A 20,221-nucleotide genomic window follows, 5' to 3' on the forward strand; every position below is an offset into this window, starting at 1 on the left:
CGTTGATCCAAAGGATTTTTCGCATGGCCTAAAATCCACATCCCATGGCTTTACTGCAACATAGTGACCGTCTATCAACCACGGGCCACCAAGAATGACTTTCTCACGATCCCCAGCAATATCAAATTTAACCAAAAAATATCCAAATCCCACATCCAACAAATCAAACCCTCCTTTGATGCGCCATACTATCCGGAGCTTATGCATGAGAGCCGTGTAGCCATAATACTTATCCAACACCTTGATCACGATGGCTTCCTTATAAGGTTCAGCTAGACAGCTCTTTGCCTCCTTGGTAAAACTGACACTTGGTGGACGAGAATCACCCTGCTTACCTGTCACCGTTGCGATACCATCCCCAGATAAAGACCCTACTAATGCAAAGGCCTTAGACTTTTCTGCACCAATGACTTTATCTCTGCCCCCGCTTTCTCCTTCTCTCATTCTCTTTGAGTACGGAGTACGTACTCTTTCTCTGCTAGGGTTTTTTCGAATGGATCACGTTTTATATTTCTCTCTAATTATTAAATAAAAAAGTGACAATGTGTTATTTGAGAAATACTAGGGGTCAATAATTTTGTAATTTGTAGCCATTAAATAGTTATCAATGATGGTTTTAATGGTGTGAGATGGGTGTGAGATTTCATCCAATGATTCACTTTTTTTTGTTGGTTACATGCTGGTCAGAATTTAATAAAATTGTTGTTCTCTAGACTTTTCCGTATTATTTATTACCAAATTCTATTAAATTACATTTTTTTTCTATCGTCTTTATTGGTGGGATTCTTTTTTAAATAAATAAAAAATTTTATATTTATCACTTTACACTAAAATACAAATATTTACTATTTTTACGTAATATTTTTCAATTTTTTAATCAATGTCTATGAAATCGAGAAAAAAAATTTAAGTTTACAGTTTTGCAGGCAATGCCAACAAAATGTCAATAATTTATTTTCTACTGATATTGTTAGTCAAAAATAATAAATTTTACTAGTCTTCTAATATTTTTTGGAATAAAATATAAAAATAACATTCACATACAAATTAAAATAGTATATAAAATACAATGAACAGTCATTGAAAAAAAAAAGCAAAAAAAAAAAAAAGAGAACTTCGCATATTGATTTCTCTCTATATTTCTACACGCTTGCAATATATATAGAAACAAATACCATTAAACTAATGTAACAATGGCATAAATTATTTTGTGGTAGTCCTTTTTCTCTGACTATCTAATAAGAAGGAGCATTAATTTATTCTGATAAAATAACATTAATATAAAGAATTCGAAAAAGATCACCATTTGAAGCCAATTATTCGTCATCATTCGAATCTATTTAAGCATCTCGTTTTGCAAGGAATTCAATCATACCATTTACTTTTCTTTTTATCAGATTAAATCGCACCGTATAAGATTGGTGAAGTTTTATGTTAAAATTTATTATAATCATATTTCTCTGCATGATCTAATACTGTTTTCCAATTCTTAGCCACATTTATTAGCTCTGCACAATATGATATTATGTGATTGTCTTTTAATATAAAGCTACTTTAATCTCAAATTTAATATATATATTAGATTAGATTAGATAAACGAATCTAACATGCATTGTTGTGTGATACATTTGACAATTCATTCCACTTAATATTTGGTCACGAAACCATATTCAGATAGTTTAGTTGGTCTCACTCCCTAGACTCTAATAATTCATTCACTAAACATAGTTGAAGATATCTTTGAGAACAAAAACAAAGAGCAATGATACGAGGTATAAGAGGTATGCGGGGATTGATGTCCAAAGAGGGAAACTGTGGCGGAAACTAGCAGCAATCCCCATGACGGCACAAACAATGGCCACAACAAGAACATCTGCTGAGAATTCCCAAGTTATGTCCCTCACATATATCAGAATAGATATCACCACAAATCCAAGAATGTTGTTCATGAACACTGCTCCATATATCTGCATCCATTCACCCAAAGTTCTAATATAAGTATCTGGTTATAATTGTGATGCTTGGTTGGTTTAAGTAGTTTGACACTTTATTTCATTAAAATGTGTTGGTAAAATTTTTTGTGTATTTACCATTTTGACTAGTTCACATTTATTGTGAATGATTAATAAACAAAAATATTTGAGAGACTAAAAAAAAATGAGTGCAAAGCAATTCAAAGTTATTTTGTCTTGCATTCTTTAATTATCGCTTATCTTATTTTATATTTCTTTAATTACTGGAATATTGAATAACATTAAATGTAATAAGTGGGTGATTATGGATATTACGTGTATAAAATTAAGAATATTAAATCAAATAAAATAATTTTAGGTTATTATCTTCCAACATTACTGATTCAATTTCAAAAAAAAAAAATGTAAATAAAATTCGGATAAATGGTATAAGAATACTACTAACCTCATATATTGTTTGCGAAGTGTTGCTACTCTTCTTATGGCTAGCTTCTCTGATTGCTGAGGTTGCTTCTCTAAAATTTGTAGCCAGAGGTACTAAAATAAATGAGATGAAAAAAGAAGAAATCCCTGCTTCTTGGGAGAAGTTCTGGACACTTGCTATTAGAGGTTCTGCAAGAAGGGACAACATGGTAATTCCCAACACCACATATCCTATTGCCTCCATCCATGCAGATATTCCTTTGCTTTGGTTCTGTTCCATAACCTTCTCAACATCTTCCCAGATCTAATCCACAATCATTTCGGAATGGTTAAACGTTTTTGCCAATTAAAAATTGCAGGACTAAACTCTCAAAATAGTTTAAGAATCTTTTCCGGACTCGTATGATTAGTTAAGATGGTAAATAATACTTTGCCTGTATTGAGTTTAAGTAACAAGAACAAAGAAATTAGAATGGTTTTAACAGAATGAAAGCTTTAAGTTAGTTGAGTAAAGGAAGAGTGAAAATACTTGATGAGTTCCATGAGATGAAGATTTTGAGTGAGCAGTTTGGCTGGAATTGGAGTTTATCCATTTTGTAAAACCATCAACAAATTCCTCCTCACTGATTTCATTGTCTCTATTAACATCAAGATCTTGGACTAGTTTTGTAACCGCCTCCTTCACGTTCACCACGTGACAAAAGTGAATGTTCCTCACCATTCTTTCCAACTCAGATCTCGAAACATGGTTATCCCCATTGCAATCAACTTCCTCAAATAGGCTGTTGTAGTTTGCATCAATTTGGAATTTTTTTAGTTTTTCAGTTTTTGTCTATCTCTGTAGTCATGATGTTTGGGTTTTGTTGCACACATGAAGTGAAAATATAACAAATCAGAGTATACAATCTCTTCCGTCTAGAATAACCGTCATGCTCATAAAATTGGTGTATTTTTTATGCATCAATTGCAGAAACTGACCTTCTGATAGCAGCTTTATCAGCTGTGCCTTCATCATTTATGAGTCTGCCAACCACATCATTCTGAACATGCTTTAAGACTTTTGTTATAAGATGTTCCTTTAATTCTCTTTCCTTTCTCACATGTTCAATGCATGGCTTGATAAATGTCTATTCAGAATATTATAAGGATATGCATAGTTAGCAGGATACATCAATGGAAGGAAAGGAAAATGAATAAAAATATGATATCTACAATTTTGCATTTTCTTATATATTAATAATAGATTATACAGATCCGTGCTAAAATTTCAGAAAGAGAAAGTCTAGGGCAGCACTTTTATTAAAATTTGGCCAACATTTAACCAGTAAAAGAAAAGTGAGTAATCTCACCCTTAGAATGTAAGGAAAAATTATTCTAAAGGACCGCTAGGAAGATTTAATTATTAAAGAGGACCTTTAATACTAAAATTATTAAAAAGGGCTAAATTTTTTTATAATATTTAAGAAAAAAAACCAAATCTTTTTATAAAGAGACAAATATATCTTTAATTATTTTTTTATTAATTTTTTATAATCTTTATGTTGATAAATTTTATTTCTCTTAAAATTTTAGTAATTTTTATTAATTATTTATTTATTTTTATTAATTTTTTTATTTTTGTGATCTTTACCCAATGAAAAAAAAAGACAAAAGATCATAAAAGTAAAAAAAAAAAATAATAAAAATTACTAAAATTTAAAAAAAAATTGTTAATATAAAAATTACAAAAAATAAATAAAAATTAATTAAAGATATATTTATCTTTTTATAAAAAAATTTGTCTTTTTTCTTAAATATTATAAAAGGATTTGGTCGTTGTTAATAATTTTAATATTAAAGATCTTTTTCAATAATTAAATCTCTCCAACGGCCTTTTAGAGTAATTTTTCCTTTCCTAAATTAATTAACTAATTAATCCCAAATGAATATTCATACATATCTATATAGCGTTGAGAGTCAAACAACATATATTAAAGATTATAAAAAATAAATTAAAAAATAATTAAAGATATATTTGTCTCTTTATAAAAAGATTTGGTTCTTCTTCTTAAATATTATAAAAAAATTTGGTCATTCTTAATAATTTTAGTATTAAAGGTCCTTTTTAATAATTAAATCTTTCTAAAGGTCTTTAGAATAATTTTTTCTAGATGTAATCTCATATCATTAAAAACTCTAATGATGACTAATTGATGACTATAAATCACAAAACTGCTGGCATTCTAGTACTTCTCTCTAAGAAAAACTTTCAGTTTTTCGGTGGCTATTTGGTGTAAATGACGAAAAAATCTGTTGCTAAAACTGTCAATAATCCGAAAGATTCTAATAGTGACTTTCTGTGTTGTCTCTACAGCTCTACTCTCTACAAAAAAGTGAAAAACAGAGGACAAAATAGTAATATGTCAAATTGTGCATTATGCATTACCTGATACATTTTGTTGAGTGATTCTTTTGGGAGGTATTGTCTATCCAAAGCATGTTTTATTTGGTTAATGAATTCTGTCAAGCCACTCACAAATTCTTCCTTGGTTATAATTTGGTCACCATTTTTGTCAAAAATCTTCATCAAGTTTGCTATCTGTTCTTCTTTGATGTTTGTGTCTGTTAATTTTTTCTTGAGCAGTAAGTCTTTTACTTCTAATGCTGATAAATCCTTGCCCCCTTGTTGACTAATTTCATGGTATAGCCTGCATAATCAAGAAGATAGTTACAGAAGTAATTCTATTATGATATGTATAGATGCTAATCAAATTGATTCAAGAAAATGTTCCCTGAGATCTGACTCACCCACTTATGGCAGTTACATTGGGAGTGCCATCCTCGTTCAGAATCTTTTGTAGAGTTTGCTTCTCGACGCGTTCCAAAATCCTTAATATTAGATCATCATGTTTGATGTACTCTAATCTTGTTTTCTCTATATGAGGCTTGAATATCTGTGGAAAATGTAAAAAGTATTTAATTTTCATGACAGTATAAGTAAAAGAGTTTTACATACTCATTTAACAGTAGAATTTTTTATTTTAATAAATTAAATAAATGTTTTATTTTATTTACATAATAATTTTTTAAATTATTTATTTCAATAAATAAAATATTTATTTAATTTATTAAAATAAAAAATCCTTTAACAGTATATTGCTACATCAGTAAAAATAATTTATTTTTATTTAAAAAATCATCTAAATACATAAATTTAATTAAATAATTATATATTAAAATTAAAATCATGTAAAAAATATCTCGTCTGTGTTACTATCAACAAAAATATTTAACTTAAAGGACTATTTGATTGACAATGTAAAACTCATTCTGGTAATTCACAATTAGATAAAGTGATTTTAAGGAGGTACTCTAAAGGCTAATAGAAAATGTTGGATGAGAAACCTGGTAAATGAAGTATGAGATCAGAAAGATGATAGCTATGGTAAGAGAAACTATCAAGGTCACATAGTGTGGTGATGATGATGATGAGGTGGGGAACAAGTTGGGAATCTGCATTATGAAGAGTGGAATTACTGATAACGTCATGATTCTTGCCATCTTTCTAGTCTCTACGTCCATAGTGATTCCATAACCTATGTAATTCATCAATCAAAGAGAAACAAGTTAGGGACAGGAGAGACAAAAATGTTAGGATAAAAACATATTTAAATAATGGATATAAACTTAGTTTGAAAAAATGTTTCTTGTTTTTATCTTTAGTATTTTTTTTTATACAGAATTTTGAATAAAAAAACAGCATGAAAACAATGAAACAATAATTTTATTTATTTATTTATTTTTATATGATACCATAAAAAAAAGTTTACATGTCTCAGGAACATTCTTTTATGTCAATTTATGTAAAAGAAATGTTAGTTATCCTTTAACTTTTAATCTTTAGTCAGTCTTTTTAAGGATTTATTATTACAAAAATATTAGTTGTCTTTTAACTTTTTGCCTATAGTCAACCTTTTTAAAGATTTGTTATTTAATTAATTGTTTTGTTTTGTTTTTTTTTTGTTATAAGACAAAATAACAAACATTATGAACCAAAAAGAACTCTGAAAATAACCAAGATGATACCAGTCAATGAATTTTTTATCTTTCCCGTTGTTGAAATTGTTCCATCAAAGTCATTCTTCAACTTTTGCTTTCCAATGATGACACAGGTTCCCCACACAAGAGTGAGAAGCAAAATGGAGGAACCAGCCAACAAACCAACTCCAGTTGAAGCATACTCTTGTGCACTCTCCTTATCACTTGAAAGCCCAGTCACTTATATATATAAACATAATCCACACAAAAAATGAAGATTAGCTAAGTACTGCATTGAAAGATACAATAATTATATATCTAACATGCTTCTTCGTATATAATTATTTATAGTCCGATTTTGCAAATATTTTAGGAGGTAATAAGGAGAAATGTTAGAGGATCATCAGAATTTATTATGGCCATCATTTAGTCATTAATTTAATTCTTTTATTTTAATTTCTTTAGTCTAATAATTTAACAACATATTTTATCACATAATTTTAAATATTAATAGCTAACTGATGGTTAAAATTAATAAATTCTAATGATCTTCTAACATTCATCAGATAATAAAAATCAAACTATAAAATTTTTTAGTACCAGAATTTTGATATTATGTCATTAAATGCCAAAATCTGAAGTCACATAAATTTAGATATCTAAGTGTTCCAAATAAAGAAACATACATGAATTAAAAGGAAGAAAATCATACCAAGAAGAATCAAGGACTCGGGAAGTGCACCAAGGATATCAAAGGCACTAGCACCAAAGACACCAGGTCCAAGAATCTTGAAGATTTGTTCACCACCAGCAGCCAAGTATGATTCACCATGGAACAACAAGTACTCATACACCAATATCAGGAACAAGTGGCCAAAAATGTTGTTGGAACATGGCAAGAATCCATACATTTGTTTGCAGTACTTCCCTAAAGGAGGAGGCTCAACAACAGAAGCCTCAAATTGTTGGTCTTTGAGGTGTAAGTAATTAGAGTTTGCATGTTGAGGATGAACATGATGATCAAGAATTCCATCAGAGACCAATAATAACTCATCAGAGGGATTATTGTTATTAGTGTTAAGAGTGCGGCATTCGACAACATGATGATCAAGTGTTACAGTTACGAAAATAATAAGAACAACTTTTGAAATAATGCTTCTCATTTTCTCAAGAGAAAATTAAAATTGTGGTTGGATCGACAAAATTAAAGATAAGAATGGCTACATTATATTATGTTCACTTCTTCAATTCATTGAGTCTTCTTTTTTAATTGTGTGCCAGTTGTTGTTGAGCATCTCCATTTATTTATTTACATTAAAAAACTGAGGATTCCCTCAAGACCTTGGAGTTGGAAAAGCGAGGAAAAAGGAGAGGACATGCAATTTTCATAAAGATGATTATATTGATAAAAAAAAAAGAATAATTAATGTGCACTTGTGACATTTCTTTTATAAGAAATTGTACCACTAGTTTTGAATTTTGATAAGATATTACTACGGAGTATTAATATTTGACTATTTGCATTGTCAACTAATGTCAAGCATCATATAGCATTATAATATGGGAAAATTTTAAAATAATATTCTAAAAATACCAGTTTTAGCTATTGATCTTATTAATCATGAAATTATATATTATTTATATATAACTAAAATTAACGGATAAAATTACTAAATATTAGTGTTATTAAAATAATATCTGAAACTCTTCCTATAATATAATGATGGTGTTTGCTACGGTACGATAATAAATTCATACGTACCGATACGTTTAAAATATGGACAAATAACAATAAGACATGTGGAATTTATTTTCCACGTCAGCATTTAATTTTTTCTTTTTTAAATATATAGTATATCACCACTTTTACTAAAATACCCTTTTAATTAAATAAAAATAAAAAAATATTTATTTATTTAATTTTACAAAAAGACTTAAACATCCTTCCTTTATTTGATTAGACAAAAATATCATTTTAAATTAATCAAATTTTAGAATTCAATTAACCCTAATTTTATAGTTTCAAATAATTGAAACAACAAAACAAAAACATATTAAAAAAGCAAAAAATTAAAATTGTTCTTCATCTGAATTAAACATATTAAAAAAATAAAAAACTAAAATTGTTCTTCGTCTGGGTTCATAAACCCTCTCGTTCACGCCTCTAAAGATTTCAGTGTTCTTCATCTTCTTCTCTCCTCTTTCCCTTTTGCTCTTGATATAGCACTGGAAATTCTTCATTGCTGCAGCCAAAGCTCCTTCCATCATCACAATCCTTATTGTGTTCTTCGAATCCTCTATCGGCGTGTTCGGCTTTTATGCTCAACTTTGATGGCACTGCTGGATCATCATCGTCATCATGGAACAATGCACGGCAATTGAGTTCATCAAGTCTTAGTGTTAGGTTCCAAATTCCTTCAAGGAAAGGCAAAGGCATCAATGAGCTTAATTAATTTCTATTTTTGAGAGTTTCATTCCCAGAGTCCTAATTTTTTCACTATGTAAATGAAGTTAACGGCAATCAATGTAAATGTCATATCTTGCATTTGATTATTGGCAATAGATTTTGGTTTTAGTTTAAAAAAGGTTCCTCTTTTGTGTTCTGATTACCAAAAATAATTAGTCTTTGGATGCTAAGTTTTGTTTATTGTTAATAACAGAAACACCCTTGTGCCTGTCACAAACACAATACTAATTAGTATTTAATTATGATATTCTGCTGTTGGCTCTCTTCCAATGCACCAGTTCAAGGTAAATGAAGGAGGAGAACACAAGGAGATTAACACAGGCTGTGCCATCTGTCTTGGAGAGTTTGAAGAAGGGGAGTGGTTGAAACATCTTCCAAATTGCTCCCATGGCTTCCATGTTCGGTGCGTGGACGAGTGGTAGTGATTTCGGTCTCATTCAAGTTATCCTCTCTGTAGAACTTCTCTCTCTTTTTTTAATATGTTTAACTCAGATGAAGAACAATTTTGATTTTTTGTTTTTTTTAATATATTTTTGTTTTGTTGTTTTAATTATTTGAAATTATAAAATTAAGGTTAATTGAATTCTTAAATTTGATTAATTTAAAAGGATATTTTTGTTTAATCAAATAAAGGAAGGATATTTAAGTTTTTTTATAAAATTAAATAAATAAATATTTTTTATTTTTATTTAATTAAAAGGGTATTTTAGTAAAAGTGGTGATATACTATATATTTAAAAAAAAAAAATTAAATGCTGACGTGAAAAATAAATTCTACATGTCTTATTGTTATTTGTCCATATTTTAAACGTATCGGTACGTATGAATTTATCATCGCTATAATGATTGTTTGTGACTTTGCGGTATTATCAATTTGGCTATTAAATATTAGGGGTGAAAATATAGGCCAAGTTTTATTTTTAATAAGATTGATATGTAATGTAGTTAATTAGTCTAAACTTAATATATAATTAATTATAAACAAATTTTCAAGTACTAAAGCCTAAACTTAGTGTATTATTAAATTTGGTTTGGTTTAAAACTTGTTATAAAGTTTGATATTTCTTAAAAAGTCTTTTTTATTACAATAAAACTACTTATATGCAATATTTACAAATAATATCTAAATTTTTAAAGGAATTAAAATATGCAAAAAAATATTTAGAATAAAGTATAACATAATTAAAAAATTTAATAATTTTTATAATTATGAAAAAGAAAATTTATATTTATTTATATATTAATAAGTTTAGATAGACTTAACAGATCAATTAAGTTAATTTGTAGTTTGATTTTAATTTATTAATAAATTTAGAATTTTTTGTAAAAAAAAGCATAACCTCAAACCCAACATTATTATGTATTACCAAATTGCCTAACCTACTTCCATACCCACTTTAAGTAGTGTAACATAACTCAAAATAACATGTTAATATAAAATAGTTATTATACATTATAGAGTTATAAACTTTGTTGTAAATTTGTTATAATACTAGAAAATTATAAAGTAATAGATAATATAATATGTTTATTAATTCATCATTATCTCCATTCAATGTGTATAATACAATAAAAATAAAATTAATTAAATATTTTGATTTTTTAACTAAATGATCTCAAATTCAAATATCAGAAATTGAATAGTTATTTTATAGTATTTTAATAACATCTAATATATTGCTCAAAAAACAAGAAAAAAACCAAAAAAATAGATAATATAGTACTGATTTTTTTTTCCCTTTGAAGGTTAATGTCACTATTATTTTATTAGCATAACTAGATTATTTACTGAAGATAATTAGAGCAATTGTATTTAATTAGAATTCAGTTACTGTTAGTTAATTTTTTCCTCCAAATTTTACTTTTTTTGTACTTGTATATACATACAACTAGAATCTAAATCAGATCAATCAATTCATTCCTTTTTCTTAACTCTTCGGTCTCTCTCTTTCTCATTCTTTTCAAGCAATTTCATCTTCTAACATGATATCAGAAGACATTTTCAAAACTTTCGCAACCTCCATTTCTTTTTAGAACATATTCTTCTTTCTTCTTTCTTTTTTTTCTCTTGTCATAAATTCGCAATCCTCCCAAATAATTTTGGTTTCTATGCAAACTATATAGATACAGTGATTATCAGCCCTGAAATCACATTAAAAAATGTTCTCTATGTATCTGAATTTTCTGTTAATTTATTGTCAATTTCTTCTTTTCTAAGAAAAATACAAATCGCAATCACATTTAACTACAATTTCTTTAATATTTAGGGCTCCATTTCATTGAGGAAGATTGAGAAGGGTGACTTAAACAATGAACTTTACATCCTGAAGCTTGAACCACCTCCTAAGACCACTACACCAGTTTCAGCTCCAATTAATGACATTGTTAAAGTCAATTTCTGTCAATTTGACCTTTGACATTTTAGATTAGGCCATGCATCAAATAAGATCTTACAAAGCTTATTGCTACCCAATAAACCCCCCTTCCAGTTTTGTTTGTTCAATTTGCCCTTTGGCAAAATTTAAAAAGATTCCTTTTGAGTCAATAGCAACATGTATCCAAATGCATTTGATTTAATTTATTGTGATGTTTGGAGATCTTATCATGTGCCAACATATAATGGTTACAAATGTTTTTTGAGGATCGTTGATGACTACACTAGGTTTACTATATTTATTTTTTGCATACAAAAGTGAACCTACAGGTTATCTCACATAGTTCTATACACTAATTGAGAGACAATTTAATATCAAGAACAAGTGCATCAGATCAGACAATACAAAAGAGTTGGCTATTATTCATTTCTTGCAAGAAAAGAGAGTCCTCCACCAGTTCTCTTGTCCATACAGGCCTCAACATAATGCAGAATTAGAAAAGAAGCACCAACACATCCTCAATGTAGCATGAACACTCTATTTCCAATCAAAAGTCCTTATTTGGTTGTGGGGAGAGTGTGTCACCACAACAGTGTTTTTGATCAATAGGATACCATTAAAACTGTTCAATTTCAAGTCACCATTCGAGACCTTGTTCAACAAACAACCAGCATATGAAAGGTTGAGAGTCTTTGATTGCTTGGCCTATGTAACTACTATTTCGAACGGAAGACCAAAGTTTAATGCTAGAGCTGATTCATCTGTGTTCATTTGTTAACCACAAGGGATACAAATGGTACAATTTAAACTAAAACAATTTTTCATATCTAAAAAAGTTGTTTTCCATGAATCCATTCTTCCATTCACTAACAGACCCAAGTCTGACCTCGATTCTGATTTATTCAATAAAATAGTGCTACCAAGACCTGCTTCAGGCCCTGAACCCACCCCTAACATGCAACAAATTCCAAGCATTCTAGAAAATATAGCTATCCAACCCTTACCACCACCACACCTAAATCAAACCATACCTGGTCTTGAGCCCCAACACTCTATTAGAAGATCTACCAGAACCCATCAGACCCCACACTATCTTTAAGACTATGTCTACTACACCAACACTCCATATCCAATTTCCAACCACCTAAGCAACCACAGACTTAACAATACTTACCAGACCATCATTGTCAATGTGACAAAAATTCCTAAACCACATTTCTATTATCAAGCCGTAAGACAAAACTAAAGGCTGATGGCTCTCTCGATAGGTATAAAGCCCTTTTGGTTGCCAAAAACTACACACAACAAGCAGGGATCGATTTCAAAGACACCTTCATCCCTATGGAAAAGATCTCTACAGTCAGGGTTCTCTTGAGCATAGCAGCTGCAAAGAGTTAGAATCTTGTCCAACTAAACATAAACAACGTGTTTCTAAATGGAAAATTATTCGAAAAAGTTTACATGAACGTCCCGTTTGGACATCCACCAAGAAATCATAGTTTGGTGTGCAAATTAACCAAATTACTTTATGGTTTGAGGCTAGCTTCATGTCAGTGGTTCAATAAATTATGTGCAAAATTACTCCAGCATGGGTTCACACAAAATAAAAGTGATTACTTATTGTTTTCGTTTGGTGAAGGTCCAACAACTACTTTTCTCTTGGTCTATGTAGATGACATCATTATAGTTGGACCAGACAATGACACCATCAAGAGAGTTGAAGCAAAATTAAAGGCAGTCTTCAAGCTCAGGGTGCTTAGTGACTTGAAGTTCTTCCTTGGTTTGGTGTTGGAAAAATTCAGTAAGAGAATTTTTTGTTTCAACGTAAATACACACTTTTAACTCCGCCTATGTTACACTTGCGGTACATAGCCGGTCCCAAGTCTGGATAAAGGAGGAGGGTTGTGTTAGGTCTTCGACAACCAATATAAAAATATAGTCAAATCCCCATGACATGAATCAAAGACATTATTGCGTTAAAGTTAGGTCGTTGCCCGGAAGCAACGCGCTGTATGGCTCGAGTACGGTGTCAAATGAGCAAGAGCCGCTGCATCGGTGCCCGGATGTAGTGTTAAATGAGCAAGGATTCCCGCGTTTTCGTGAACGGACGAGGGTAAATAAGCTAGTTCACAAAGTAAAAGGTAAAGCTTAGAGAGACAGAAGGTTGAAATTTGGGACATGGAACATAGGCACTCTAACAAAAAATTCCATGGAGGTGGTGGACACCATGACAAGGAGGAAAATTAACATTATGTGCCTACAAGAAACAAAATGGGTTGGTGCGAAGGCTAGGGAGTTGGATACTTTTGGTTTCAAACTTTGCTATACAGAAAAAGGTGAAGAATATGAATGGGGTTGGTATTATTGTGGATAAGTAGTGGAAGAAGGACGTAGTGGATGTCAAGAGGTTGGGAGATCAGATCATCTCTATCAAACTTGTAGTGGAGGGAGGTGCTTTTCATGTGATTAGCGCCTATGCACCGTAAGTAGATTCGGACGAACAACACAAGATAAGGTTTTGGGAAGATCTAGAGAGTTTGGTCCAAGACATACCTTCGGGAGATAAGATTTTCTTAGGAGGAGTTTTAAATGGCCATGTTGGAAGAGAAGTGACTAGGTATGGAAGTATTCACGGAGGCCATGGTTTCGGGGTGATCAATACCGAGGGTAAAACTATTTTGGACTTTTCCTCAACCTTTGACCTTCTCATCGCAAATACATGTTTTAAAAAGAGAGACGGACATCTTATAACCTATAAGAGTGGCATGACAAGCTCTCAAATCGACTTCTTCTTGTTGAGGAGAGTCGACCGAAATTTTGCATTAATTGTAAAATTATCCCGGGAGAGAGTTTGACAACACAACATAGGGTGCTCGTCATGGATTTTCGTGTTGAGCAAAAGTTGAGGAAAAGACATCATACAAAGAACCCAAGGACAAGGTGGTGTCAGATGAAAGGTGAGGAGCAAAGAAGCTTCCTAAGATGGGTAGGAGAAGAGGCAAAGTGGGATGGAAATGGAAGCGCAGAAAAGATGTGGAGGGAGATGGTAGAAGTTATTAGAAGAATAGCAAAAGAAAGCTTTGGTGAATCTAAGGGAATAGGACCAAGAGACAAGGAGTCCTGGTGGTGGAATGTGACTGTACAAGAAAAGATAAAGATAAAAAGGGAGTGCTTTAAAGAGTGGTCTTTATGCTACAATGCAGATAATTGAAAAAAATATAAAGCGGCTAAGAAAGCGACAAAAGTGGCTGTAAGTGAAGCAAGAACAAGAGCATATGAGGGTTTCTACCTGTCTTTGGGCACGAAAGAAGGAGAAAAATATATATATAGAATCGCAAAGAGCCGTGAAAGAATAATGAGAGATTTGGATCAGGTTAAGTGCATAAGGGATAAGGATGGAGAGGTGCTGGCTCAAGAGGAGAAGATTAACGAAAGGTGGAAGAGCTACTTCTACGAATTATTTAATGAAGGACAAAAGACTCTTCCGAGCCTTGGTCGGTTATGCACAATGAAAGAATATCAAAACTTTGACTACTATCGAAGGATTCGAGACTTCGAGGTAAAAGAGGCTCTAAAGCAGATGAAAAATGGCAGGCAGCAGGACCTGATAATATCCCGATTGAGGTTTGGAAGGGCCTTGGAGGAAAAAGCATCAACTGGTTAACCAAGTTTTTTAATGAGATTTTAAGGTCAAAGAAGATGCCTGATGAGTAGAGAAAAAGTACCTTGGTACCTATCTACAAGAATAAGGGGATATATAAAGTTGCGGAAACTATAGAGGAATCAAGCTCATTAGTCATACCATGAAGTTATGGGAAATGGTGATAGAACGGAGGTTGAGAAAAGAGACACAAGAAACAGAGAACCAATTTAGATTTATGCTAGGCAGATCTACTACCGAAGTGATATACCTGTTAAGAAGGATGATGGAGAGGTATCGTAGTAATAAAAGGGATCTACATATGGTGTTTATTGATTTGGAAAAAGCGTACGATAGGGTGCCAAGGGAGGTCTTATGGAAGGTTTTAGAAAAGAGGAGAGTAAGGATCGCATATATTCGTGCAATTAAAGACATGTATGATGGGGCCACAACTAGTGTAAAGACTCAAGGTGGTGTGACAGAGGAATTTTCTATTGGTATAGGATTACACCTAGGGTCATCCTTAAGTCTATACCTTTTCACATTAGTCTTGGAAGTACTCACAGAGCACATCCAAGAGCCTGTGCCATGGTGCATGCTTTTTGCCGATGATATCGTCCTTATGGGAGAGTCAAGGGAAGACAAATAAGAAGTTGGACTTATGAAGAGAAGCTCTAGAAGTGTATGGTCTGCGCATAAGCCGTAGCAAGACGGAATATATGGAATGTAAGTTCAGTCTGAGAAGGGAAAACCCTAATATAGAGGTGAAGATTGGAGAAAATATCCTACGAAAAGTTAAAAGTTTTAAGTATCTTGGGTGTATCATACAGGATAATGGAGAGATTGAACAGGATGTAAATCATAGGATCCAAGCAGGTTGGTCAAAATGGCGAAGTGCATCTGGTTTTATATGCGACTAAAAAGTGCCTTTAAAACTTAAAGGTAAATTCTATCGCACTGCTATAAGACCGGCTATGCTTTATGGTACGGAATGTTGGGCGGCCAAAGGGGAGCACAAACATAAGCTGAGTGTGGCAGAGATGAAGATGTTGAGATGGATGAGTGGTCATACGCGATTGGATAAAATAAGGAATGAAGTTATAAGGGAGAGAGCTGGAGTAGCACCCATTGTGGAAAATATGGTTGAATCGCGTCTCAGGTGGTTTGAACATGTGAGAAGAAGACCAACAGAATACCCAGTCAGGAGGGTGGATGAGATGGAAGATGGACAAAGGGTGAAAGGCAGAGGAAGACCTAAGAAGACCATCCATGAGGTGGTCAAACTAGATCTACATGTAAACGGTCTCTTATAGACATGATACATGACAGAGCACAATGGCATCGTTTGATTCATGTAGCCGACTCCACCTAGTAGAATAAGGCTTTGTTGTTGTTGTTGTTGTTGTTGTAAATACACACTTTTACTTATAGAAGACACAAATTTTTTGGGTTGCAAGCCTGCTTCCTCTCCCTTGGATACAAATTTAAAATTATGTGCACATGAAGGGGAAACCTTAGCAGATCCATCTCCCTATCGCAGACTCATGGCAGATTGATGTACCTTACAATCTCCAAACCAAATATCACTTTTGCTGTCACCAAACTAGCTCAGTTCATGTTTGATCCTCATGTCCCTCATCTTAATGCAGTTCACAAAATTCTTCAATACCTTAAAACAGCTCCTACACAAGGCATTTTATTCCCAGCAACAAACATGTTCAACTTGTCTATTTATGCTGATGCTGATTGGGATAGTTGCCTCAATACAAGGAGATCAACAATTGAATATTGTGCTTTCCTTGGTGATTTGTTCGTGTCATGGAAAAGAAACAAACAAACAATAGTCTCTAGAAGTTCCATAGAAACTGAATACTGGACTATCACGAATGCATCTTGTGAAATGTGTAGTTGCTTAGATTGCTAAGGTGTTTTCACATCTACATCGACACAACCATGCTTTTTTGTCACAATATTTCAGCAATTCATATGATAACTAATTCTGTTCTGTATGAACGTTCTAAACATATAGAAATGGATTGTCATCTCCAATGGCGGATGGACTGGGGGGCCTAAGGTTGCCATGGTCCCCCCCAAAATTTTTCAAAAGAATTAGTAAATAGTAATAATTAATAATATTAAATATTTTTTATATATAATATTTAAAAAAATATAAGTTACAGAATTTTATAAATTAAAGTAATTAAAAACTGTACTATGTATTAGATATTTGGATTATTGTTACTCTTGTTAACAAGTAGCCCATTCTAATAATTAATAAAAATGGTTCTATTATACTAGCTCAATAGATAGTAGCCCATATTATTAATTAAAGTAGCACTGGTACATCTTTCAAACATTTTTTTTAAAACCATCTGAGGCATCAGCGCCACTTTTCTCTCTCTTTTAGTGGCTCCCATTTGTGCAGACTTTTGGTCTTCTACTCTTCTCATTCTAATTTTCTTTTCATACCAAAACAAGACATATGAAGAAAAACCATTGAAGATCTGAAGTGAACAGCAAAATATTAACCATTGAATGCACAACAAAGACTCAAAGAGGTATATCTCAATTTTTTTTAAGTTAATAACAATGTCAAGTATTATTTACATTATTTATTTAAAATAATTAATTTATTTTTTTTATAATGGACAATGTTCAAAGATTAAAATGAGGACAAAACTCAATAGAGTTATTTTTGGTGGGACTTGGAACAAAAAATAATCAGGTAAATCCAAGGTTCTAAAAACCGGACCAAACCAGCCGGTCAAACTGGTTGAACCGGGAACCAGCAGTAACAACGGTCCGGTCCAATGCTTATAACCGCTGGGAAAAGAACCGCTTGAAAACCATTGAACCGGCCAAGAATCGGTCAGTTGGACCAGACCGGTAACCGGCTGGTTCATAGAAAACGACGCCGTTTTGTTTATTTGTGAAAAAAAAAAAGAAAAATAAACCCAGAACCATTCGCGAACAACCCCCCTTCCTTCCCCCAATCATTCGTGCAAGCCCTGGCCTATCTGAAGCAAAGGAAAACCCTATCCGTTCATTGCACCGCCGTCCCCAGGTCCTCAGCGCCTCCGCGGGTCGCTGGTTGCCGGTCGTCTCCACGGCCTCCTCCTTCTCCTCCTCCGCGGCGTCTCCCCCTTCTAGCTCGGCACGTCGTCCATTCCTAGGTGAAATCGATGGTTGAGGCCTCTAGGTGGTGCGCCGTGGTGTCGCCATCGTCTCTTCGTCTTCCTGCTATCAGTGGAAGGTTAGTGAAACTGTGATTTACTGATTTCTGTTGAGTCTGTTACTCTGTTTCAGGGTTTTGAGGTTGAATTTGTGATTTTTGATTTCTTGGGTCTTTTGTAATGCTACTGATTTATGATTTTGTTACTTGTTATGGCACTGTGATTCTGTGATTACTGATCAGTGTTTGTCGCCATCTGTCGTAGTCAGGAGTTTGTCTCCTCGAGTCTTCGTGCATTGCAGTCAGGGGAGTCCTCCAAGTCCTTCCCGACAGTGACCTTCATCACAGTAACATGTTCATCTGAAATGTTTGTTTTACTGTTTTAAATGGCAAAGTGATGCGAAAAGTGGGTGTGGAGGTTGTGGGGTTGGGAGCCCTTAGAGACAATGCAACAGAATAACATGAGTTTTCAATTAATGTACATGTTCGAATGCTGAAGCAGGTACTAAACAACTAAAACCATTCCTTTTTGTTTTTGCTTGAATTTTAGAAGAAAGAGCAATGTAATGTATTCCTATTTATGATTCCATAAGACCAAGGTTAAATTAACAATTCAGGTGGAGTTGAGTTTTGTTTATGAGTAATTAAATGCACGAAACAGGAATAGGATTGCTAATTTCTTTTGTGACTTTCATTGTTCTTTTCCCCCTTGTTGTGCTGTTGTTGTTGTTATGCTGCTGTTTTATTATGGCACTATGATTCTCCGATCACTTATCAATGTTTTGAATTTGGAATTTCTGATTAGTGACTTGTTAAGCTGATGTTATTATTATGCTGCTGTTTTGTTATGGCACTGTGATTGTGTGATCACTGATCAGTATTTTGAATTTGGAATTTGTGATTAATGACTTGTTAAGCTACTGTTGTTGTTATGCTGCTGTTTTGTTATGGCACTGTTGTTGTTATGCTGCTATTTTGTATTGGTTGTTGCTGAATGCTAAAAATGAAAATCAAATCAAATACTGGTTGTTGTTGAATGAGTAGGGTAGCTACCTGCCAATGCCATATATAAATAAACTGATGAATGATGATGATGGTAGTGGAAGGAGAGTCAAAGTGTATCGGTAGTTGGTGATATGTTATGCTTTCTTATTCAATGACTACTTGTTATGTTGATATCTCAACTTGGAAACAACATTACATCTTGTTTATGGCTTGCTCAGCAAGAAGAATTCGTTGCTAAGAGAGCTTTCTTACAACAGATGAACGCAACGCTGCCTAAGATTAGACCGAAAAGGTCATCTTGCAAGGTTCAGGTTCATGTTCAGTTAGCATAATACCACAGAATGATCAACATTTTCTAACTGAACTAGCTCAACATTCTTTTGAAATTGATAATCCTTTGTCTCCTGACATTTTTAAATTAGAATCTGAGATGTTAAGTGATCCTTTTAACCCTCAAAGTCAAAATTTAATATTTAGATATTTCTTTTTACTATTTAACTTTTGAGTTTGTATTTTGATAAGATCATATGAATTTGGTTGATAATTTTTTGTGTAGTGTTTTAAATTTGGAAGATATTTTAGGATGTTTATTTATAATTTATTTATTATTTTATTCTAAAACGGTTTTTCTGATTGAACCACCGGTTGGACCGGTTAAATCAATGAACCAGTGAACCAGTGACTAGAGCGGTTTGATGACCGGTCCGATTTTCCGAACCTTGGGTAAATCAATAACTTTATTTTTGGTTATTATATATTTGTGTTTCTAAAATTATTTGTTATTGCTCAATAGGTTTAATATTTTTTTTTAAAATAACATATATGCAATTATTTTTGTTTTTTTTTTGTTAGATAGTTCGTTAAGTTAACAATGTCAAAGATGAAAATAATTCACTCATTTTTCAAGAGAAAAGAGAGAATATATGATGAACAAAATTCAGCTTCAGATTCTTTGAGTAATGTTCAAAATATTATTGAACAACCTAAGATACAACCTGTGACACAACTTGTTGAGCAAGATATTCAACCCCCTGCTTCCAAAATAACAAGGACTGAAATAGATCAAGTTAATATTGATACATTGATGCGTGATCCCGGAAAGCGTTCGCAAATTTAGAATTATCCTATCAATCAACAAGATGAAATTCG

At 32.4% G+C, this 20,221-nt stretch overlaps 1 protein-coding gene across 1 annotated transcript; it reads right to left on the reverse strand.

Annotated features, from left to right (window-relative positions):
- Positions 1-1,620: 1,620 nt before the first annotated feature.
- Positions 1,621-7,576, reverse strand: LOC107610744 (sodium/calcium exchanger NCL1-like). The gene is made up of 9 exons (XM_016312747.3): positions 7,126-7,576; positions 6,462-6,653; positions 5,781-5,971; positions 5,184-5,329; positions 4,822-5,083; positions 3,375-3,523; positions 2,926-3,178; positions 2,419-2,700; positions 1,621-1,967 (listed from the first exon to the last, which is right to left on the reverse strand). Exons 1-9 carry the CDS (start codon positions 7,574-7,576, stop codon positions 1,719-1,721), a joined length of 2,175 nt encoding a protein of 724 aa, XP_016168233.1. The 3' UTR covers positions 1,621-1,718.
- Between the last annotated feature and the right edge of the window lie 12,645 nt (positions 7,577-20,221).

The sequence above is a fragment of the Arachis ipaensis genome, chromosome B8 (genome assembly GCF_059453495.1).
Source record: "Arachis ipaensis isolate K30076 ecotype BB chromosome B8, ASM5945349v1, whole genome shotgun sequence".
NCBI lineage: Eukaryota > Viridiplantae > Streptophyta > Magnoliopsida > Fabales > Fabaceae > Arachis > Arachis ipaensis.